This window comes from Hypanus sabinus, chromosome 4, assembly GCF_030144855.1.
Source record: "Hypanus sabinus isolate sHypSab1 chromosome 4, sHypSab1.hap1, whole genome shotgun sequence".
NCBI classification, from domain to species: domain Eukaryota; kingdom Metazoa; phylum Chordata; class Chondrichthyes; order Myliobatiformes; family Dasyatidae; genus Hypanus; species Hypanus sabinus.
Window position 1 is genome coordinate 91,185,539 of NC_082709.1, and position 25,140 is coordinate 91,210,678.

A 25,140-nucleotide genomic window follows, 5' to 3' on the forward strand; every position below is an offset into this window, starting at 1 on the left:
TGTGCTAGGGTAGGGGCTAACCGTGAGGTGGGAGAGCTGGAATGTGTGCTAGGGTAGGGGTTAACCGTGAGGTGGAAGAGCTGGAATGTGTGATAGTGTAGGGGGCTAAACGTGAGATGGGAAAGCTGTAATGTGTGCTAGGGTAGGGGTTAACCGTGAGGTGGGAGAGCTGGAATGTGTGCTGGGGTAGGTGTTAAACGTGAGATATTAGAGCTGAAATGTGTGCTAGGGTAGGGGTTAACCTTGCGATGGGGAGCTGGAATGTGTGCTAGGGTAGGGGTTTACCGTGCGCTGGGAGAGCTGGAACGTGTACTAGGGTAGGGTTTAGTCGTCAGCTGGGAGAGCTGGAATGTGTGCTAGGGTAGCTGTTAAACGTCAGGTAGGAGAGCTGGAATGTGTGCTAGGGTAGGGGCTAACCGTGAGGTGGGGGAGCTGGAATGTGTGCTAGGGTAGGGGCTAACCGTAAGGTGGGAGAGCTGGAATGTGTGCTAGGGTAGGGGCTAACCGTGAGGTGGGAGAGCTGGAATGTGTGCTAGGGTAGGGGCTAACCGTGAGTTGGGGGAGCTGGAATGTGTGCTAGGGTAGGGGCTAACCGTGAGTTGGGAGAGCTGGAATGTGTGCTAGGGTAGGGGCTAACCGTGAGGTGGGAGAGCTGGAATGTGTGCTAGGGTAGGGGTTAACCGTGAGGTGGAAGAGCTGGAATGTGTGATAGTGTAGGGGGCTAAACGTGAGATGGGAAAGCTGTAATGTGTGCTAGGGTAGGGGTTAACCGTGAGGTGGGAGAGCTGGAATGTGTGCTGGGGTAGGTGTTAAACGTGAGATATTAGAGCTGAAATGTGTGCTAGGGTAGGGGTTAACCTTGCGATGGGGAGCTGGAATGTGTGCTAGGGTAGGGGTTTACCGTGCGCTGGGAGAGCTGGAACGTGTACTAGGGTAGGGTTTAGTCGTCAGCTGGGAGAGCTGGAATGTGTGCTAGGGTAGCTGTTAAACGTCAGGTAGGAGAGCTGGAATGTGTGCTAGGGTAGGGGCTAACCGTGAGGTGGGGGAGCTGGAATGTGTGCTAGGGTAGGGGCTAACCGTAAGGTGGGAGAGCTGGAATGTGTGCTAGGGTAGGGGCTAACCGTGAGGTGGGAGAGCTGGAATGTGTGCTAGGGTAGGGGCTAACCGTGAGTTGGGGGAGCTGGAATGTGTGCTAGGGTAGGGGCTAACCGTGAGTTGGGAGAGCTGGAATGTGTGCTAGGGTAGGGGCTAACCGTGAGGTGGGAGAGCTGGAATGTGTGCTAGGGTAGGGGCTAACCGTGAGGTGGGTGAGCTGGAATGTTTGCTAGGGTAGGGGCTAACCGTGAGGTGGGTGAGCTGGAATGTGTGCTAGGGTAGGGGCTAACCGTGAGGTGGGTGAGCTGGAATGTTTGCTAGGGTAGAGGATAACCGTGAGGTGGGTGAGCTGGAATGTGTGCTAGGATAGGGGCTAACGGTGAGGTGGGAGAGCTGGAATGTGTGATAGGGTAGGGGCTAACCGTGATCTGGGAGAGCTGGAGTGTGTGTTAGGGTAGGGGCTAAACGTGCCGTGGGAGAGCTGAAATATGTGCTAGGGTAGGGGCTCACCGTGCGGTGGGAGAGCTGGAATGTGTGCTAGGGTAGGGTTAATCGTGAGGTGGGAGAGCTGGAATGTGTGCTAGGGTAGGGGCTAACCATGCGTTGGGAGAGCTGGAATGTGTGCTAGGATAGGGGCTAACCGTGAGGTGGGAAAGCTGGAATGTGTGCTAGGGTAGGGTTTATTCGTGAGCTGGGAGAGCTGGAATGTGTGTTAGGGTAGGGGTTAGTCTTGAGGTGGGAGAGCTGGAATGTGTGCTAGGGTAGCTGTTAAACGTCAGGTAGGAGAGCTGGAATTTGTGCTAGGGTAGGGGCTAACCGTGAGGTGGGAGAGCTGGAATGTGCGCTAGGGTAGCTGTTAAATGTCAGGTAGGAGAGCTGGAATTTGTGCTAGGGTAGGGTTTAGTCGTGAGCTGGGAGAGCTGGAATGTGTGCTAGGGTAGGGTTTAGTCGTGAGCTGGGAGAGCTGGAATGTGTGCTAGGGTAGCTGTTAAACGTCAGGTAGGAGAGCTGGAATTTGTGCTAGGGTAGGGTTTAGTCGTGAGCTGGGAGAGCTGGAATGTGTGTTAGGGTAGGGGTTAGTCTTGAGGTGGGAGCGCTAGAATGTGTGCTAGGGTAGGGGTTAACCGTGAGGTGGGAGAGCTGGAATGTGTGCTAGGGTAGGGGCTAACCGTGTGGTGGGAGAGCTGGAATGTGTGCTAGGGTAGGGGCTAACCGTGCGGTGGGAGAGCTGGAATGTGTGCTAGGGTAGGGGCTAACCATGAGGTTGGAGAGCTGGAATGTGTGCTAGGGTAGGGTTAATCGTGAGGTGGGAGAGCTGGAATGTGTACTGGGGTACAGGCTAACCGTGAGGTGGGAGCTCTGGAAAGTATGATAGGGAAGGGGCTAACCCTGAGGTAGGACAGCTGGAATGTGTGCTAGGGTAGGGGTTAGTCGTGAGCTGGGAGAGCTGGAATGAGTGTTAGGGTAGAGGGCTAAAGGTGAGTTGGGAGAGCTGGAATGTGTGCTAGGGTAGGGTTAATCGTGAGGTGGGAGAGCTGGAGTGTGTGTTAGAGTAGTGGGCTAACCGTGAGGTGGGAGAGATGGAATGTGTGCTAGGGTAGGGGTTAACCGTGAGGTGGAAGAGCTGGAATGTGTGATAGTGTAGGGGGCTAAACGTGAGATGGGAGCGCTGGAATGTGTGCTAGGGTAGCGGCTATCCGTGCGGTGGGAGAGCTGGAATGTGTGCTCGGGTAGGTGTTAAACGTGAGATAGTAGATCTGGAATGTGTGTTAGGGTAGGGGCTAACCGTGAGGTGGGAGAGCTGGAATGTGTGCTAGGGTAGGGGCTAACCGTGAGGTGGGAGAGCTGGAATGTGTGCTAGGGTAGGGGTTAACCGTGAGGTGGGAGAGCTGGAATGTGTGCTGGGGTAGGTGTTAAACGTGAGATATTAGAGCTGAAATGTGTGCTAGGGTAGGGGTTAACCTTGCGATGGGGAGCTGGAATATGTGCTAGGGTAGGGGTTTACCGTGCGCTGGGAGAGCTGGAACGTGTACTAGGGTAGGGTTTAGTCGTCAGCTGGGTGAGCTGGAATGTGTGCTAGGGTAGGGGCTAAACGTGAGGTGGGTGAGCTGGAATGTGTGCTAGGGTAGGGGCTTAACCGTGAGGTGGGTGAGCTGGAATGTGTGCTAGGGTAGAGGATAACCGTGAGGTGGGAGAGCTGGAATGTGTGCTAGGATAGGGGCTAACGGTGAGGTGGGAGAGGTGGAATGTGTGATAGGGTAGGGGCTCACCATGCGTTGGGAGAGCTGGAATGTGTGCTAGGATATGGGGCTGACCGTGCGGTGGGAGAGCTGGAATGTGTGCTAGGATAGGGGCTCACCGTGCGGTGGGAGAGCTGGAATGTGTGCTAAGGTAGGGTTAATCGTGAGGTGGGAGAGCTGGAATGTGTGCTAGGGTAGGGGCTAACCATGCGTTGGGAGAGCTGGAATGTGTGCTAGGATATGGGGCTGACCGTGCGGTGGGAGAGCTGGAATGTGTGCTAGGATAGGGGCTCACCGTGCGGTGGGAGAGCTGGAATGTGTGCTAAGGTAGGGTTAATCGTGAGGTGGGAGAGCTGGAATGTGTGCTAGGGTAGGGGCTAACCATGCGTTGGGAGAGCTGGAATGTGTGCTAGGATATGGGGCTAACCGTGAGGTGGGAAAGCTGGAATGTGTGTTAGGGTAGGGGGCTAACGGTGAGGTGGGAGAGCTGGAATGTTTGCTAGGGTAGGGGTTAACCGTGAGCTGGGAGAGCTGGAATGTGTGTTAGGGTAGGGGTTAGTCTTGAGGTGGGAGAGCTGGAATGTGTGCTAGGGTAGCTGTTAAACGTCAGGTAGGAGAGCTGGAATTTGTGCTAGGGTAGGGGCTAACCGTGAGGTGGGAGAGCTGGAATGTGTGCTAGGGTAGCTGTTAAACGTCAGGTAGGAGAGCTGGAATTTGTGCTAGGGTAGGGTTTAGTCGTGAGCTGGGAGAGATGGAATGTGTGTTAGGGTAGGGTTTAGTCGTGAGCTGGGAGAGCTGGAATGTGTGCTAGGGTAGCTGTTAAACGTCAGGTAGGAATAGCTGGAATTTGTGCTAGGGTAGGGTTTTGTCGTGAGCTGGGAGAGCTGGAATGTGTGTTAGGGTAGGGGTTAGTCTTGAGGTGGGAGCGCTAGAATGTGTGCTAGGGTAGGGGCTAACCGTGAGCTGGGAGAGCTGGAATGTGTGTTCGGGTAGGGGGCTAATGGTGAGTTGGGGGAGATGGAATGTCTGTCAGTGTAGGGGGCTAACCGTGCGGTGGGAGAGCTGGAATGTGTGCTAGGGTAGGGGCTAACCGTGCGGTGGGAGAGCTGGAATGTGTGCTAGGTTAGGGGCTAACCATGAGGTTGGAGAGCTGGAATGTGTGCTAGGGTAGGGTTAATCGTGAGGTGGGAGAGCTGGAATGTGTACTGGGGTACAGGCTAACCGTGAGGTGGGAGCTCTGGAAAGTATGATAGGGTAGGGGCTAAACCTGAGGTAGGACAGCTGGGATGTGTGCTAGGGTAGGGGCTAACCGTTAGGTGGGATAGCTGGAATGTGTGCTAGGGTAGGGGTTAGTCGTGAGCTGGGAGAGCTGGAATGCGTGTTAGGGTAGATGGCTAAAGGTGAGTTGGGAGAGCTGGAATGTGTGCTAGGGTATGGTTAATCGTGAGGTGGGAGAGCTGGAGTGTGTGTTAGAGTAGTGGGCTAACCGTGAGGTGGGAGAGATGGAATGTGTGCTAGGGTAGGGGTTAACCGTGAGGTGGAAGAGCTGGAATGTGTGATATTGTAGGGGGCTAAACGTGAGATGGGAGAGCTGGAATGTGTGCTAGGGTAGCGGCTAACCGTGCGGTGGGAGAGCTGGAATGTGTGCTAGGGTAGGTGTTAAACGTGAGATAGTAGATCTGGAATGTGTGTTAGGGTAGGGGCTAACCGTGAGGTGGGAGAGCTGGAATGTGTGCTAGGGTAGGGGCTAACCGTGAGGTGGGAGAGCTGGAATGTGTGCTAGGGTAGGGGCTAACCGTGAGTTGGGAGAGCTGGAATGTGTGCTAGGGTAGGGGCTAACCGTGAGGTGGGAGAGCTGGAATGTGTGCTAGGGTAGGGGCTAACCGTGAGGTGGGAGAGCTGGAATGTGTGCTAGGGTAGGGGCTAACCGTGAGGTGGGTGAGCTGGAATGTGTGCTAGGGTTGGGGCTAACCGTGAGGTGGGTGAGCTGGAATGTGTGCTAGGGTAGAGGATAACCGTGAGGTGGGAGAGCTGGAATGTGTGCTAGGATAGGGGCTAACGGTGAGGTGGGAGAGGTGGAATGTGTGTTAGGGTAGGGGCTAAACGTGCCGTGGGAGAGCTGGAAAGTGTGCTAGGGTAGGGTTAATCGTGAGGTGGGAGAGCTGGAATGTGTGCTAGGGTAGGGGCTAACCATGCGTTGGGAGAGCTGGAATGTGTGCTAGGATAGGGGCTGACCGTGCGGTGGGAGAGCTGGAATGTGTGCTAGGATAGGGGCTAACCGTGAGGTGGGAAAGCTCGAATGTGTGTTAGGGTAGGGGTTAACCGTGAGCTGGGAGAGCTGGAATGTGTGCTAGGGTAGGGTTTAGTCGTGAGCTGGGAGAGCTGGAATGTGTGTTAGGGTAGGGGTTAGTCTTGAGGTGGGAGAGCTGGAATGTGTGCTAGGGTAGCTGTTAAACGTCAGGTAGGAGAGCTGGAATTTGTGCTAGGGTAGGGGCTAACCGTGAGGTGGGAGAGCTGGAATGTGTGCTGGGGTAGCTGTTAAACGTCAGGTAGGAGAGCTGGAATTTGTGCTAGGGTAGGGTTTTGTCGTGAGCTGGGAGAGCTGGAATGTGTGTTAGGGTAGGGGTTAGTCTTGAGGTGGGAGCGCTAGAATGTGTGCTAGGGTAGGGGCTAACCGTGAGCTGGGAGAGCTGGAATGTGTGTTCGGGTAGGGGGCTAATGGTGAGTTGGGGGAGATGGAATGTCTGTCAGTGTAGGGGGCTAACCGTGCGGTGGGAGAGCTGGAATGTGTGCTAGGGTAGGGGCTAACCGTGCGGTGGGAGAGCTGGAATGTGTGCTAGGTTAGGGGCTAACCATGAGGTTGGAGAGCTGGAATGTGTGCTAGGGTAGGGTTAATCGTGAGGTGGGAGAGCTGGAATGTGTACTGGGGTACAGGCTAACCGTGAGGTGGGAGCTCTGGAAAGTATGATAGGGTAGGGGCTAAACCTGAGGTAGGACAGCTGGGATGTGTGCTAGGGTAGGGGCTAACCGTTAGGTGGGATAGCTGGAATGTGTGCTAGGGTAGGGGTTAGTCGTGAGCTGGGAGAGCTGGAATGCGTGTTAGGGTAGATGGCTAAAGGTGAGTTGGGAGAGCTGGAATGTGTGCTAGGGTATGGTTAATCGTGAGGTGGGAGAGCTGGAGTGTGTGTTAGAGTAGTGGGCTAACCGTGAGGTGGGAGAGATGGAATGTGTGCTAGGGTAGGGGTTAACCGTGAGGTGGAAGAGCTGGAATGTGTGATATTGTAGGGGGCTAAACGTGAGATGGGAGAGCTGGAATGTGTGCTAGGGTAGCGGCTAACCGTGCGGTGGGAGAGCTGGAATGTGTGCTAGGGTAGGTGTTAAACGTGAGATAGTAGATCTGGAATGTGTGTTAGGGTAGGGGCTAACCGTGAGGTGGGAGAGCTGGAATGTGTGCTAGGGTAGGGGCTAACCGTGAGGTGGGAGAGCTGGAATGTGTGCTAGGGTAGGGGCTAACCGTGAGTTGGGAGAGCTGGAATGTGTGCTAGGGTAGGGGCTAACCGTGAGGTGGGAGAGCTGGAATGTGTGCTAGGGTAGGGGCTAACCGTGAGGTGGGAGAGCTGGAATGTGTGCTAGGGTAGGGGCTAACCGTGAGGTGGGTGAGCTGGAATGTGTGCTAGGGTTGGGGCTAACCGTGAGGTGGGTGAGCTGGAATGTGTGCTAGGGTAGAGGATAACCGTGAGGTGGGAGAGCTGGAATGTGTGCTAGGATAGGGGCTAACGGTGAGGTGGGAGAGGTGGAATGTGTGTTAGGGTAGGGGCTAAACGTGCCGTGGGAGAGCTGGAAAGTGTGCTAGGGTAGGGTTAATCGTGAGGTGGGAGAGCTGGAATGTGTGCTAGGGTAGGGGCTAACCATGCGTTGGGAGAGCTGGAATGTGTGCTAGGATAGGGGCTGACCGTGCGGTGGGAGAGCTGGAATGTGTGCTAGGATAGGGGCTAACCGTGAGGTGGGAAAGCTCGAATGTGTGTTAGGGTAGGGGTTAACCGTGAGCTGGGAGAGCTGGAATGTGTGCTAGGGTAGGGTTTAGTCGTGAGCTGGGAGAGCTGGAATGTGTGTTAGGGTAGGGGTTAGTCTTGAGGTGGGAGAGCTGGAATGTGTGCTAGGGTAGCTGTTAAACGTCAGGTAGGAGAGCTGGAATTTGTGCTAGGGTAGGGGCTAACCGTGAGGTGGGAGAGCTGGAATGTGTGCTGGGGTAGCTGTTAAACGTCAGGTAGGAGAGCTGGAATTTGTGCTAGGGTAGGGTTTAGTCGTGAGCTGGGAGAGCTGGAATGTGTGCTAGGGTAGGGTTTAGTCGTGAGCTGGGAGAGCTGGAATGTGTGCTAGGGTAGCTGTTAAACGTCAGGTAGGAGAGCTGGAATTTGTGCTAGGGTAGGGATTAGTCGTGAGCTGGGAGAGCTGGAATGTGTGTTAGGGTAGGGGTTAGTCTTGAGGTGGGAGCTCTAGAATGTGTGCTAGGGTAGGGGTTAACCGTGAGGTGGGAGAGCTGGAATGTGTGCTAGGGTAGGGGTTAACCTTGAGGTGGAAGAGCTGGAATGTCTGTCAGTGTAGGGGGCTAAACGTGAGATGGGAGAGCTGCAATGTGTGCCAGGGTAGGGGCTAACCGTGCGGTGGGAGAGCTGGAATGTGTGCTAGGGTAGGGGCTAACCGTGCGGTGGGAGAGCTGGAATGTGTGCTAGGGTAGGGGCTAACCATGAGGTTGGAGAGCTGGAATGTGTGCTAGGGTAGGGGCTAGTCGTGAGCTGGGAGAGCTGAAACGTGTGATAGGGTAGGGGCTAACCCTGAGGTGGGAGAGCTGGAATGTGTGCTAGGGTACAGGCTAACCTTGCGGTGGGAGAGCTGGAATGTGTGCTAGGGTAGGGGTTAGTCGTGAGGTGGGAGAGATGGAATGTGTGCTAGGGTAGGGGCTAACTGTGCGTTGGGAGAGCTGGAATGTGTGCTAGGATAGGGGCTAACCGTGAGCTGGGAGAGATGGAATGTGTGTTAGGGTAGGGTTAATCGTGAGGTGGGAGAGCTGGATTGTGTGTTAGGGTAGGGGTTAACCGTGAGTTGGAAGAGCTGGAATGTGTGCTAGGGTAGGGGCTAACCGTGAGGTGGAAGAGCTGGAATGTGTGCTAGGGTAGGGGTTAACCGTGAGGTGGGAGAGCTGGAATGTGTGCTAGGGTAGGGGCTAACCGTGAGGTGGGAGAGCTGGAATGTGTGATAGGGTAGGGGTTAACCGTGAGGTGGGAGAGCTGGAATGTGTGTTAGGGTAGGGGTTAGTCGTGAGGTGGGAGAGCTGGAATGTGTGGTAGGGTAGGGGTTAACCGTGAGGTGGGAGAGCTGGAATGTGTGATAGGGTAGGGGTTAACCGTGAGGTGGGAGAGCTGGAATGTGTGATAGGGTAGGGGTTAACCGTGAGGTGGGAGAGCTGGAATGTGTGTTAGGGTAGGGGCTAACCATGAGTGGGAGAGCTGGAATGTTTGCTAGGGTAGGGGTTAGTCGTGAGCTGGGAGAGCTGGAATGTGTGCTAGGGTAGGGGCTAACCGTGAGGTGGGAGAGCTGGAATGTGTGCTAGGGTAGGGGTTAGTCGTGAGCTGGGAGAGCTGGAATGTGTGCTAGGGTAGGGGCTAACTGTGAGGTGGGAGAGCTGGAATGTGTGCTAGGGTAGGGGTTAACCGTGAGCTGGGAGAGCTGGAATGTGTGCTAGGGTAGGGGCTAACCGTGAGGTGGGAGAGCTGGAATGTGTGCTAGGGTCGGGTTAACCGTGAGGTGGGAGAGCTGGAATATGTGCTAGGGTAGGTGTTAAACGTGAGGTAGGAGAGCTGGAAAGTGTGCTAGGGTAGGGGTTAGTCGTGAGCTGGGAGAGCTGGAATGTGTGCTAGGGTAGGGGTTAACCGTGAGGTGGGAGAGCTGGAATGTGTGTTAGGGTAGGGGCTAACCGTGAGGTGGGAGAGCTGGAATTTGTGCTAGGGTAGGGGTTAGTCGTGAGCTGGGAGAGCTGGAATGTGTGTTAGGGTAGGGGGCTAACCGTGAGCTGGGAGAGCTGTAACGTGTGCTAGGGTAGGGGTTAACCGTGAGGTGGGAGAGCTGGAATGTGTGTTAGGGTAGGGGCTAACCGTGAGGTGGGAGAGCTGGAATTTGTGCTAGGGTAGGGGTTAGTCGTGAGCTGGGAGAGCTGGAATGTGTGTTAGGGTAGGGGGCTAACCGTGAGCTGGGAGAGCTGGAACGTGTGCTAGGGTAGGGGTTAACCGTGAGGTGGGAGAGATGGAATGTGTGCTAGGGTAGGGGCTAACTGTGCGTTGTGAGAGTTGGAATGTGTGCTAGGGTAGGGGCTAACCGTGATCTGGGAGATCTGGAATGTGTGCTAGGGTAGGGGCTAACCGTGAGCTAGGAGAGCTGGAATGTGTGTTAGGGTAGGGGTTAACCGTGAGCTAGCAGAGCTGGAATGAGTGCTAGGGTGGGGGCTAACCGTGATCTGGGAGATCTGGAATGTGTGCTAGGGTGGGGGCTAACCGTGATCTGGGAGATCTGGAATGTGTGCTAGGGTGGGGGCTAACCGTGATCTGGGAGATCTGGAATGTGTGCTAGGGTAGGGGCTAACCGTGAGCTGGGAGAGCTGGAATGTGTGCTAGGGTAGGGTTAATCGTGAGGTGGGAGAGCTGGAATGTGTGCTAGGATAGGGGCTAACCGTGCGGTGGGAGAGCTGGAATGTGTGCTAGGGTAGGGGCTAACCGTGAGCCGGGAGAGCTGGAATGTGTGCTAGCGTAGGGGCTAACCGTGAGGTGGGAGAGCTGGAATGTGTGCTAGCGTAGGGGCTAACCGTGCGGTGGGAGAGCTGGAATGTGTGCTAGGATAGGGGCTGACCATGCGGTGGGAGAGCTGGAATGTGTGCTAGGATAGGGGCTAACCGTGAGGTGGGAGAGCTGGCATGTGTGATAGGGTAGGGGCCAACCATGATCTGGGAGAGCTGGAGTGTGTGTTAGGGTAGGGGCTAAACGTGCCGTGGGAGAGCTGGTATGTGTGCTATGGTAGGGGCTCACCGTGCGTTGGGAGAGCTGGAATGTGTGCTAGGGTAGGGGCTAACCGTGAGTTGGGAGAGCTGGTATGTGTGCTGGGGTAGGGGCTAAACGTGAGGTGGGAGAGCTGGAATGTGTGCTAGGGTAGTGGCTAAACGTGAGGTGGGAGAGCTGGAATGTGTGCTAGGGTAGGGGCTAACCGTGAGCTGGGAGAGCTGGAATGTGTGCTAGGGTAGGGGCTAACCGTGAGGTTGTAGAGCTGGAATGTGTGTTAGGGTAGGGGCTAACCGTGAGGTTGTAGAGCTGGAATGTGTGTTAGGGTAGGGGCTAACCGCGCGGTGGGAGAGCTGGAATGTGTGCTAGGGTAGGGGCTAACCGTGAGGTTGTAGAGCTGGAATGTGTGTTAGGGTAGGGGCTAACCGTGATCTGGGAGAGCTGGAATGTGTGCGAGGATAGGGGCTAACCGTGAGCTGGGAGAGCTGGAATGTGTGCTAGGGTAGGGGCTAACCGTGAGGTTGTAGAGCTGGAATGTGTGTTAGGGTAGGGGCTAACCGTGATCTGGGGGAGCTGGAATGTGTGCGAGGATAGGGGCTAACCGTGAGCTGGGAGAGCTGGAATGTGTGCTAGGGTACGGGCTAACCCACCTTGTTATGACCTTGCTTCTTATGCTTCCCTGCACAGCACTTTCTCTGTAGATAGAATAGCATAGAATAAAATTGAGTGTTTTTGTTATTGCACCAGACAATGTGATTGTGGTGCTACTCCAGTCCATAAAAACAGATATTTACAATGCATCTGGTACAATTCCCATATTTACATGCAACAAGTGACTATGATAGTGACTATGATTGGCGGTCCAAGGTGTAGCATTATTCAGCTACACAAATACCCTTGGGCAGAATCTGTTCTTCAGTTAAGCTGTCTTGGATAAGAATCTTCTTGGCAGGAGATTGAACTGGAATGGGAATGGTCTTAATTGATGTTCCAAGCCTGTCATATGTATCAAGAGTTGTAGACTGTCTCCAAGTCGAGGACTTGAGTTCCAGTGATGTGCCGGGCTGTCCAAATCACCCATTGGATTGCTTTGTGATCTGACTCGCTGCAGCTAGAGTATCATACTATCATTGCATATGTCAGTATGCTTTCTATCGCACATCGATAACAGTTGGCCAACAATTTTGAGGCAGATTAGCTTTATTTAAGCCCGTTAGGTAGTACAGTCACTGTTCCATCGTCCCTTCTTTCGAATTTGTATTCATGGACAAAGAGCTCCTCGGTGATGTTCAACCCTAAAAACTTGAAACTGGAGACCCTTTCCACCACTTCACCATTTATGAATAGTCGGACTTGTTTGGGACCTCTTGTCTTCCGGAAGTCAATTATCATTTCTCTTGTCTTCTTGATGTTGAGGTTGTGGTTCCTGCACCAACTGGACAGTTTCAGCACCTCCTCCCTATTGTTATTGTTAATTGTTATTGTTTGTGATAAGGCCAATCACAGTTTTGTAACACTTTATTCTACATTTTGATAGTGTTTTACCTTGTACCACCTCAACTTCAGCACCTAAAAGCCTGGAACAAAATCACCAAAGAGTCTTACAAAAGATTCTGACGATCAGCTGGAAGGACAGACTCACTGACTGAAACTGGGAAGACATTGCAGTCAATTGGTACACCTGGAGGAAAGCTGTTCAAGAGGGAGCTGTGAGAATGGCCTTCACTCTAGCACAGAGAACAAGCAGTAAAGAGAGACTGAACAACCAGGAGACCCAGCCACCACTTACTCACGCCCATCGGAATATGTGGGTCTCTATAAGACCCCAGAGGGCTCACCAATAGAGAAGAACATCACACTCATTACTACCTTAATGCACTGTATAATGATTTGATCAATATGAACAGCATGCATGACAAACTTTACATTGTAGCTCAGTACATGGTGATAATAAATCAATGTACGATTATTCGCCTGGTTTCATAGAGCACACACAACAAAAACAACCCCCTCAGCCCAGAGTTCCTCCACCCATAAAACAACCCAATCCTACGTGGTGTTGGGGCAACTTGACAGTCCTTGGGATATGGGCGGAAACCCACAGGCAAAAATGCAGATTGGGGTTGAACCCCCAGCTCAGCCATAGTCATACAACACAGAATCAGACTAACATCCATTCCAACCATCTCATCGAGTCCCTTTTGTCCATGATTGACACATATACTTTCAACTTTTCCTATCTATGGACCTGTCTAACTGTTATTGTCTCAACCACTACCTCCAGTGGCTTATTCCTTATACACACCGCCTTGAGTGAAGAGGTTCCTTTCAGTTCATTTATAAATCTTTCTCCCCTCAACTTAAACCTCTGTCCTCCAGTTTTAACTTCCTGTCCTCCAGAAAAGAGACTGTATGCACTCCTCAAGGATGGGAGGGGAGCAACAGCAGTTCTACCTACTGAACCTCACCATTCAGTCTCAAAAGGTCGAATGAGATAAGTATTACCAGTCACTTTGGAGACAAAGCCTCCACCTACCTGGACTTGTTCATCACCTTCATCCCTCCTTGATCCACAAGTTATCTCAGGCCCTGTCTCAACCCGCAACCACCTCCTCATTATACTGGCCATCTCCCCTCTTCACTTTACCCTGATGCATTGTCTTCAACTGAAATATTGACAATGTGAATGTTTAAATCTAACTCTTCTTTTATTGTTGATTAGCATTTCTTTTTGGACTTTCTCTCTCGGGACTACGATACTTCATACCATTTGTTGTTTTTGCACTCGTTCCTGTATTTGTATTGGTATTGATTAACATCTAGACAGAGTTTGTAGTTGCATTGCGCGTTAGCAGGTACGTGTTTGTAGTTGTATTGATTATTATTACGTACAGCATTTGTAGTTGGATTGACCGTTACCACGTACTGTGTTTGTAGTAGTATTGATCGTTACCATGTAGAGTGTTTGTAGTTGTATTGATCATTACCACGAACAGTGTTTGTTGTTGTATTGATCGTTGCAATGTACCATATTTGTAGTTGGATTGATTGTTACCACGTACAGTGTTTCTATTTGAATTAATCATTACCACGTACAGTGGTTGTAGCATTATTGATCATTTCCAAGTGCTGTCGTTGTAGTTGTATAGATCGTTACCACTTACACTGTTTGTAGTTGCATTGAGTGTTAGCAGGTACGTGTTTGTAGTTGTATTGATTATTATTATGTACAGTGTTTTTGTAGTTGTATTGATTATTATCACATACAGTGTTGGTAGTTCTATTGATCATTACCACGTACAGCATTTGTAGTAGTATTGATCGTTACTATGTACAGAGTTTGGGGTTGTTTTGGTCGTTAGCAAGTACGTGTTTGTAGTTGTATTGATTATTATCATGTACACTGTTTGTACTTGGATTGATTGTTACCACGTACAGTGTTTGTATTTGTATTGATCGTTACTATGTATAGTGTTTATAGTTGTATAGGTCGTTACCACGTACAGTGTTTTTAGTTGGATTGATCGTTACTATGTATGGTCTTTGTAGTTGTATTGATTGTTACCATGTACAGTGTTTGTAGCTGGATTGATCATTACCACGTACAGAGTATGTAGTTGGATTGATCCTTCCCACGTCCAGCTTTTGTACAAACGTTTGTAGTTGTATTGATCGTTACCACGCACAGTGTTTTTAGTTGGATTGATCGTTACCAGGAACAGTGGTTGTAGTTGTATTGATCATTACCACATACTGTGTTTGTAGTTGGATTGATCATTTTCGCATGCAGTGTTTGTAGTTGTATTGATCATTACCGCCTACAGTGTTAGTAGGTGTATTGATCGTTAACACGTGCAGTGCTTGTATTTGTATTGATCGTTACCAAGTACAATGATTGTAGTTGGACTGATCATTATCACATACAGCATTTGTAGTTGTATTTATTGTTACCACATATAGTGTTTGTATTTGCATTGATCGTTACCAAGTACAGTGTCTGAAGTTGGATTGAACAGTACCACATAGTGTGTGTAGTTGTATTGATTGTTGCAATGTACAGTGTTTGCAGTTGGATCGATCGTTACCACTTGCAGTGTTTGTTGTTGTATTGATCATTGCAATGTACCATATTTGTATCTGGATTGATCGTTACTACGTACTGAGCTTGTAGTTGTATTGATCGTTAGCACGTACGTGTTTGTAGTTGCATTGATCGATACCATGTACAGCATTTGTAGTTGTAATGATCATTACCACATACAGTGATTGTAGTTGTACTGATTGTTACCACGTACAGTGTTTGTAGTTGGATTATCACATACAGTGTTTCTATTTGAATTAATCATTACCACGTACAGTGGTTGTAGTTGTACTGATTGTTACCACGTACAGTGTTTGTAGTTGGATTATCACATACAGTGTTTCTATTTGAATTAATCATTACCACGTACAGTGGTTGTAGTTATACTGATTGTTACCACGTACAGTGTTTGTAGTTGGATTATCACATACAGTGTTTCTATTTGAATTAATCATTACCACGTACAGTGGTTGTAGTTGTACTGATTGTTACCACGTACAGTGTTTGTAGTTGGATTATCACATACAGTGTTTCTATTTGAATTAATCATTACCACGTACAGTGGTTGTAGTTATACTGATTGTTACCACGTACAGTGTTTGTAGTTGGATTATCACATACAGTGTTTCTATTTGAATTAATCATTACCACGTACAGTGGTTGTAGTTGTACTGATTGTTACCACGTACAGTGTTTGTAGTTGGATTATCACATACAGTGTTTCTATTTGAATTAATCATTACCACGTACAGTGGTTGTAGTTGTACTGATTGTTACCACGTACAGTGTTTGTAGTTGGATTATCACATACAGTGTTTCTATTTGAATTAATCATTACCACGTACAGTGGTTGTAGTTGTACTGATTGTTACCACGTACAGTGTTTGTAGTTGGATTATCACATACAGTGTTTCTATTTGAATTAATCATTACCACGTACAGTGGTTGTAGTTGTACTGATTGTTACCACGTACAGTGTTTGTAGTTGGATTATCACATACAGTGTTTCTATTTGAATTAATCATTACCACGTACAGTGGTTGTAGTTGTACTGATTGTTACCACGTACAGTGTTTGTAGTTGGATTATCACATACAGTGTTTCTATTTGAATTAATCATTACCACGTACAGTGGTTGTAGTTGTACTGATTGTTACCACGTACAGTGTTTGTAGTTGGATTATCACATACAGTGTTTCTATTTGAATTAATCATTACCACGTACAGTGGTTGTAGTAGTATTGATCATTTCCAAGTACAGTCGTTGCAGTTGTATAGATCATTACCACTTACACTGTTTGTAGTTGTATTGATCGTTACCACATAGAGTTTGTAGTTGTTTTGATTATTGTTACATAGTGTTTTTGTAATTGTATTGATTATTATCACGTACATCATTTGTAGTTATATTGATTATTATCACATACAGTGTTTGTACTTCTATCGATCATTACTACGTACAGCGTTTGCAGTTGTATTGATCATTAGCAAGTACAGTGTTTGTAGTTGTATTGATCGTTAGCAAGTACAGTGTTTGTAGTTGGATTGTTCGTTACCACATACAGCATTTGTAATTGCATTGATTGTTACCAGATACAGTGTTGTAGTTGTATTGATCGTTACCACATGCAGTGTTTGTTGTTAGATTGATTATTATCACGTACAGTGTTTATAGTTGGATTGATCGTTACCATGTACAGAGTTTGTATTTGTATTGATCGTTACTACCTACAATCTTTGTAGTTATATTGATCATTACCACTTACACTGTTTGTAGTTGTATTGATTGTTAACACGTACGTGTTTGTAGTTCTATTGATCGTTACCACGTACAGCATCTGTAGTTGTATTGATCGTTGCAACGTACAGTGTTTGTAGTTGTATTGATCGTTGCAACGTACAGTGTTTGTAGTTGGATTGATGGTTACCACGTAGGTGTTCGTAGTTCGATTGATTATTGTCACGTACAGAGTTTGTATTTGTATTGATCGTTGCAATGTACAGTCTTTGTAGTTGGATTGATCATTACCACGTACAGTGTTTGTAGTCGTATTGATCGTTGCCACGTACTGAGCTTGGAGTTGTATTGATCATTAGCACATGCGCGTTTGTAATTATATTGATCGATACCACGTACAGCGTTTGTAGTTGTTTTGATCGTTACCACGTACAGTGATTGTAGTTGTATTGATCGTTAGCACATACATGTTCTTATTTGTATTGATCATTATGACGAACAGTGTTTTTATTAGTATAGATCATTACCACGCACAGTAATTGTAGTTGGATTGATCATTACCTCTGCCAGAAAAGCAAGCAGACCTGGTCAAGAGGTTCAGCTGTTGTTCAGAACAAACATCAGAATGGGGAGTACCCATGATCTCAGTAACTTTAACTGTGGAATGATTGTTGGTGCCAGACTGGGTGGGTTTGAGTATCTCAGAAACTACAGATCTCTTGGGATTTTAACACACAACAGTCTCTAGAGTTTGCAGAGAGCTGTGCGAAAAACAGAAACAGTTCTGAAACCTTGTTAATGAGACAGGTCGGAGGAGAATGGTGAGAGTGTTTCAAGCTGACTGGAAGTTGGTAGTAACTCAAATAACCCTGCTTTACAACAGTGGTGTGCATAGGGCATCTTTGAACGCACAACATGTCGAACCTGTGACTCAGAAGAGCAAATAGGTGAAGAGGACTGCAGTGTCGACAGGAGATTCCATCGCCAGAGGAACAGAGATGAGGCTCTGTGAGCTTGATCGAGACACCTGGGTGGTACGATACCTCTCTAGTGCCAGCATCAGGATTCTCAGATCAGGTCCATGGCATTTGCAAGGGCGAGGATGATCAGCCATAGGTCTTGGTACATACTGACATCAGTCATAGGGAAACAAGGTGAGCAGGTCCTGAACAGAGATTTCAGAGAACTAGGTCGAAAGCTGAGAAACAAGAACTCCAGGGTAGTAATCTCTGGATAGCTGCCCATTCCACATGCCAGTGAGGTAAGAATAGGATGATTTGTAAGGTGAATGCATGGCCATGGAACTGGTGTAGGGGGCAGGAGTTCACTGGGATCTCTTCTGGGGAAGGTACGACCTGTACAAAAGGGACAGGTTACACCCGAACCAAGAGGGTTCAATATCCTTCCAGGCAGGTTGGTACAGTTGTTCAACTAGGTTTTAACTAATTTAGCAGGGGGATAAGTGACAGTGCTAAAGATGAAGTGTTTGGTTTATACAGGCAGTGTGTAGTGAACTCCCAGCAATAAGAGGCTGATGAGAGGACAAAACTGCAGTAATCAAGATGAGTTGCAATATAAAAGATGGACAAAATCAAAAAGGGTGAATAGAGGACCAAAACTGTTATATCTGAATGCACGCAGTATATGGACAAAATTAAAAAGGGTGAATATAGGACTGAAAGTGTTATATCTGAATGCACGCAGTATATGGACAAAATTAAAAAGGGTGAATATAGGACTGAAAGTGTTATATTTGAATGAATGCAGTAGATGGAATAAAGCAGAAGAACTAAAGAACCCAAGATATAGGAGCAGAAATAGGCCATTTGGCCCATCGAGTCTGCTCCGCCTTTTCATCATGGCTGATCCAATTTTCCTCTCAACCCCAGTCTCCTGTCTTATGCCTTCATGCTCTGACCAATCAAGAATCTATCAACCTCTACCTTCAATATACATAAAGACTGTCTGCAGCAAAGAATTCCATAGATTCACCACTCTCCCATCATAAGAAACATCCTCTCCACATCCACTCTATCAAGGCCTTTCACTATTCGATAGGGTTCAATGAAGTCACCCCTCATTCTTCTGAACTCCAGTGAATACAGGACCAGAGCCATCAAATGCTCTTCATATGACAAGCCATTTAAACCTGGAATCCTTTTTGTGAACCTCCTTTGAACCTTCTCCAGTTTCAGCCCATTGTTTCTAAGATAAGGAGCACAAAACTGCTCACAATACTCCAAGTGAGGCCTCACCAGTGCTTTATAAAGTCTCAACATTACTTCCTTGCTTTTATATTCTAGTCCATCCTCTTGAAATGAATGCTAACATTGCATTTGCCTTCCTCAGCATAGACTCAATCTGCAAATTAACCTTTAGGGAATCCTGCACAAGGACTCTCAGCAGCTCAGTTTTTTTGTATTTTCTCCCCATTTAGAAAACAGACAACCCTTTCATTTCTTCTACCAATTTGTCAGGCAAGATTTTCCCTGGCCATGCTGACTATGGCCTATTTTGTCATGTGCCTCCAAGTACCTTGAGACCTCATCCTTAATAATCGACTTCAACATCTTCTCAACCTCCGAAGTCAGACTAACTGGCCTTTCTTCTGCCTCTCTCCCTTCTTGAAAAGTGAAGTGACATTTGCAATTTTCCAGTTTTCCAGAATCATTACAGCACCTTGTGATTCTTGAAAGATCATTACTAATGCCTCCACCATCTCTTAAACTACCTCTTTCAGAACCCTGGGGTGTACACCATCATGTTCAGGTGACTTACCTACCTTCAGACCTTTCACTTTCCCAAGAACCTTCTCTATAGTAATGGTAACTTCACACACTTCATGACCCCTGACACCTGGAACTTCCACCACACTGCTGGTGGCTTCCACAGTGAAGACTGATGCAAAAGCTGTGTAATTTGCAGCACAGTTACAGATTAGCATGTATGATGCTGTAGGCATCATTGAAACATGGCTGAAAGAAGATTATAACTAGGAGCTTAATGTTTATGGATACACATTGCATTGAAAGGACAGGCAGGAAAGCAGAGGGAGTTGCTCTGTTGGTAAAAAGTGAAATCAAATCTTTAGAAAGTGGTGACATAGGGTTGATGGTTATTGAATCACTGTGGATAGAGCTAAGGAACTGCACAGTTAAAAAGACCCTGATGGGTGTTATATACAGACCCCCATACAGTAGTAAGGATGGGAGATAGAAAATGTATGACAAAAGGGCAATGTTGCGGTAGCCATGGGGAACTTCAATATGCAGGTAGATTGGGAAAATCAGGTGGGTTCTTGATTTCAAGAGGGGGAATTTCAGGAGCGCCTACGAGATGACTTTTTAGAACAGCTTGTGGGTGAGCCCACGAGAGGATCAGCTATTCTGGATTGCAAGTTATGCAATGTACCGGAATTAATTAGAGAGCTTAAAGTAAAAGAACCCCTTGGGAAAAATGATCAAATTCATCCTGAAATTTGAGAAGGAGAAACTGAAGTAAGATGTATCTGTATTACAGTGGAGTAAAGCGAATTTATTGGCATGAGAGAGGAGTTGGCCAGTATTGATTGGTAAAGAACACTGGCAGGGATAATGGCAGAGCAGCAATGGCTGGAATTTCTGGAAGCAATTTGGAAGGCGCAGGATATATACATCCCAAGGAGGAAGGAGTATTTTAAAGGAAAGATGACACAACCGTGGCTAACAAGAGAAGTCAAAGCAAACATAAAAGCCAAAGCGAGGACGTATAATAGAGCAAAAATTAGTGGGAAGCTTGTAAAAACCAACAGAAGGCAACTTCAAAAGCCATTAAGAAGCTCAAGATGGAATGCAAAAGTAAGCTAGCTGATAATATTAACAAGAATATGAACAGTTTCTTCAGAAAGATAAAGAGTAAAAGAGAGGTGAGAGTAGATATCGAAACGCTGGAAAAAGATGCTCAAGTGGTAGTAATGGGGGAGAAGGAAATGTCAAATGAACTGAGCAAGTATTTTTGCATCAGCCTTCACTGAGGAAGACACAAGCAGTATGTTGTAAGCTCAAAAGTGTCAGGGGGCAGAAGTGTGTGTAGTTGCTTATTACTAAGGAGAAGGTGCTTAGGCTGAAAGATCTGAAGGTAGACAAGTCACTCAGAGCAGATGATGTACATCATAGAGGTGGCTTAAGAGATTGTGGAGGCATTAGTAATGATCTTTCAAGAATCACTAGATTCTGGAATGGTTCTGGAAGACTGGAAAATTTTAAATATCACTACACTCTTCAAGAAGGGTGAGAGGCTGAAGAAAGGAAATTATAGACCAGTTAATCTGACCTCAGAGGTTAGGAAGATGTCAGAGTCAATTGTTAAGGGTGTGGATTCGGGGTACTTGGAGGCACATGATAAAACAGGCTGTAGTCAGCATGGTTTCCTCAAGGGAAAATATTGCCTGACAAATCTGTTGGAATTCTTTGAAGAAATAACAAGCAGTTATTTCAGACAAAGGAGAATCAGTGGATGTTGTGTACTTGGATTTTCAGAAGTTCTTTGACAAGGTGCCAGACATGAGGCTGTTTTACAGACTACAGGCCCATAGCATTACCGGAAAGATTCAAAAATGGATAAAGCAGTGGCTGATTGGCAGGAAGCAGAGTGGGAATTGTTACATACCTGTGTTGCCAAATACCACTCACAAGCCAACCAAACAAAATAATTGGGTATTCCCCTTTTCCAAAACACTGATCAAAAATCAAACAAGCATTTAAACTCAAAAATGGTTCATCCCACGAGTCCCCAATTGTTACGATCCAGCAACAATGGTGTTGAGACAGGTATAATTGAGACAAAATATAATTGAGACAGGTTTTTTATAACATATAAAACATTTATTAAGCACTGCTAAAAAAAACCCAAAAGTAAACAAACTACTAACTTAACCGGAAGTGGGCTGCGATTAGGCAGCTTGAACAGTTCTTAAAGCGAGAAATGCGAACTCAGTTCTTTAAAGTAGTATTGAGGAAAAAAAAGTCCAAAATGATTTACAGTCAGTTAGGAGAGACTTTCCCTTGAGGTAATTAAATCCTCTTTCATGACATTACTGCTGATCCCAGCCGAAGTATGCTTCGCTGAGGGATTTACAATTGAAGGAAATAAAATGGCTTAAAGGCACTGATCGTTACTTGGCAAAACTCTGCATCCAACTCTTTCTGCTCTCTTGGCAAAGCAGGAGTTATCTCGGACACAAGTTACTAATTCCTTGTACGAAGATTAAATAAAGGTCGAACCTGCTTTACAGCCGACAACACCAACTTTCTTTGATTCTTCCAGCTTCCCAAACTTCAATAAATCTTCACTCTCTGACTGGACTGAAATGGCAGTATTATAGCGAAACTGCCGGCAATAACCTTTGAGACCTAAGGCAGAAAGTAAAACTCCATTTTAAAACAAAACTGTGTCATAACATTGATTACACAGCAGAACGGAGTCACTTGGGAATTCAACCATGAACTGCCCTGTGTCACAGGGAGGGGTTCCCATTTTATACCCTGTTGAAAAAAACTATCACATGACCTCTCATTGGCAGGAAAATTACATCACTCCACCATCACAAGACCATTACATCATGCCCAGCATAGCTTCAATTACATCGTGGTCATGTGACAGGCACAAGATACCCACGGGTACGTAACAGAATAAAGAGAGTATTTTCTGGTTGGCTTCCGGTGACTAGTGGTGCTCCACCGGGATCTGTGTTGGGACCACCTCTTTTTACGTTATTTCTCAATGATTTTGATGGCTTTGTGGCAAAGTTTGCAGATACCAAGATAGGTGGAGGGGCAAGTAGCTTTGAGAAAGTAGAGAGGCTATAGAAGAACTTTGATAGATTGGGAGAAGAGACAAGGAAATGGCAGATGGAATAGAGTGTCGGGAAGTGTATTGTTATACACATTGGTAGAAGAAATGAAAGGGTTCACTATTTTCTAAATTGAAATAAAGTATGAAAATGTATAATGGGAGAGTCTAAGGCCAGAGGTCACAGCCTCAGAATAGAGGGGTGTCATCTTAGAATGGAGATGAAGAAGAATTTATTTATCCAGAGAGTGTTGAATCTGTGGAATCCCTTGGCATGGACAGCTGTGGAGGCCAAGTCTTTATATTTAAGACAGGAGCTGATATATTCTTGATTGGTCGGGACATGAAGGGATATGGGGAAAAGGCAGGAGAATGGGACTGAGTAATGATGGAATAGCGAAGCAGACTCGATAGACCAAACGGCCTAATTCTGTTTTTATAACTTACGGTCTTATAGACGGGCTGCAGCAGCAGAAAACCATGAACACACACTCAGTGGCCACTTTCCTTGGTACAGGTGTGTACCTCTGTCAAATCAACTCTCATCCTCCTTCACTCCAGTGAGAAAAGTCCTAAATAATAAAACAATGCTATCTGATATCTGAAATTCCTTTGCCTTCAACAGATGCCGCTCGACAGGAGAGAGAGCACGGCCCGGAAAACTATGACAAGTAACACAAAGTTTTCCTGATGGATGTCTCGGCACCAAACGTCAACTTTTATTCCCCTCCGCAGACCTGCTGAGTTCCTCCGGCATTTTGTGTGTGTTTCTCTGGGTTTCTAGCATCTGCCGAATCCCTTGTGTTATTAATGATAAGGTGCCGCTTTCATGAAGCAGCTCCTCCTGTAGGTGCCGTCTACCTTTCCGAAAACGAGTAAACATCCCGTTGCTCTTTAGCACCAGGAGATCCTTTGCGGGAAGCTGGGAGAGTTGGGTTCTTTCCGGGGAACAATGCCGACGCCGCATTCATCACCTTAGCAGGGCACTTGGCGAGTTGGGATTTGAACCCACCACGCTCTGACGGAGGAACGGGAGGACCACCCATTCTCCGGCTCCCCTCACGTGGGCTAGGCCCGTCTCTCGAATAAATGAAGGAAGGGATTGTTTTTTTGAGAGGGGGGAAGGAAAGAGTGATGACTCAGTCCGGTATCTGGTTCATCCTTAGGAGAATGATGGCTTTGACTCGGCTCCCCGGTGTAGCCACATCCTCTCGGAAAGGGGCCTCGCCCACCGGGACAGCGGAGGCGAAGAACACAAAAGATGCCGAAGGCTCCGAGACCTGCTCAGCCTGCTCGGCGCCATCTGGAACCAGAGCGCTGCGGGTCAGGGGTTTGTCCGAAATGCCTGGACCCAGCACGCTTCGCAACCTGGTGGAATTGTTCTGGGGAGACGGCTTTAGTAGAATACACGACATTCAAGTGAGTCAGAAAGTGTGCGAGTTGTGTGAGTAATCAATCTTAGTACTTGTGCGCCTTATTTAACCCAGCCAGTGGACCTCTGTGGCGAGAAAAATTAACCGGGAGAAATTATACGTGTGCTGTCTATGTATTCGCTTCGAACCATTCCTTGTCGGGACAAAGAGGAACAGGGGTTCGAGTCTTCCAACCACAGCGCTGTTCCGCGGTAATTTTCAAACATTCCCTCACCATTGATTTGCGTTAGTTTAGGAAAGAAAAGGTTTAAGAACCATTTGAACGCTGTGCATGAAGCTGCCCCCGGGGATTGATTGAGTGAGGATTTGGTTACTTCTGCAATCTACAGCAACACTTCCCGCGGCTTCCTGAAGTTCATATTTTTAATTACTTCTTCGGTCTTCGATTTTTGATTTTGGGTGTGTACCCGTGTTCCCATCAGCCCTTTACCTTTTCCATTCACCACCCCACACGCCCCCTCACCTGGTTTCACTCATCATCTTCCATTCCAGCCCCCACCCCACCCTCATCATCTTATTCTGGCTTCCCCCCTCCCCTTCCTGCCCAGTCCTGATGGAGGGTCTTGCCTGTAATATTCACTGTTTATTTCTTCCCATAGATGCTGCCTGACCTGCTGAGTTCCTGCAGCATGTTGTGTGTTAGTTGATCACAAGCTCCTTTGCTTTCCCTCCCCAGTTCATTTGCACACTTATGCTGTGGGTTCCATTTGCACGTTTGCTGACGAGTTCACTCAGTACAGCAGATGTGGACCCTTCAGCACAGAAACAGCCCCTTCAGCCCATCTAGTACATGCCAGACCATTGATCTGTATAATCCCATTGACCCACACCTAGACCAGAACCCTCCCTAACCCTCCCATTCATGTACCTAACCAAGTTTCTCTTAATGTTGAAGTCAAACCCAGTTCCACACTCTCACCAACCCACCCTTTGAATGGAGTTCCCCTCATGTGCCCCTTTCACCTTTAACCCATGACCTCTGATTCTAGTCTCATTCACCTTCAGTGGACAAAGCTTGTCTGTATTTACCATATCTATACTTCTTATAATTTTGTATCCCCAAGATGTTGACTTTCTTTTCTTTCTAAATCTTTTTATTAATATTAGTAATATGGACAGAATACAGATGATATATTGATAAAGAAATTACCAACATACACATTCCATTACATATGAAAAGAAACATAAATAGTTACAATATAAATGAGTTTACCAAGACATAAGCCATAAGATATATGTATGGACATAGTAAATCTAAATATTTCATAATGTATAATATAAAAAAAACAGAAAAAAGAAAAAAAAAACAAAAAAAATTTATATAATGCAAAACTAACTAATCTAATCTAATAACTATAACTAATAAGTAATATAAAAGAAAAAAAAACAAACAAAAGAGAAGGGAAAAAAAAGTGGGCTGTTTATAATATCTCACAAAAATAAGTATTCATCAATGCCGTCACTTCCGGTCCTCTCAAAATACATAAGCTAAAAGCTGGGAAATCAAATGTACTTGGCACAGGGTCATATTACATCATATGAAAATGTTGAATAAATGGTCTCCATAACTTTTCAAATTTAATAGAAGTCTCAAAAGTACCACTTCTAATTTTTTCTAAATATAAACATAACATAGTTTGAGAGAACCAATTAAATACAGTGGGAGGATCAATTTCTT

At 47.1% G+C, this 25,140-nt stretch overlaps 1 protein-coding gene across 10 annotated transcripts in view; it reads left to right on the forward strand.

Moving 5' to 3' along the window:
• The first annotated feature begins 3,247 nt into the window (after window positions 1-3,247).
• Window positions 3,248-25,140, forward strand: part of LOC132392985 (cytochrome P450 27C1) — a 99,742-nt gene continuing 77,849 nt past the window's right edge. For 2 of the 10 annotated variants that reach the window (XR_009511704.1, XM_059967638.1), the window contains exon 1: window positions 21,584-23,448. Coding sequence is in view for 4 of the 10 variants with exons in the window: in XM_059967638.1 (XP_059823621.1) it covers window positions 23,291-23,448 (158 nt within the window). In the remaining 6 variants the exon portion in view is untranslated. Of the gene's footprint in view, window positions 3,663-20,626; window positions 23,474-25,140 lie in introns of those variants that run through there. The other 8 variants (XM_059967642.1, XM_059967645.1, XM_059967643.1 and 5 more) reach the window with 6 other exon arrangements.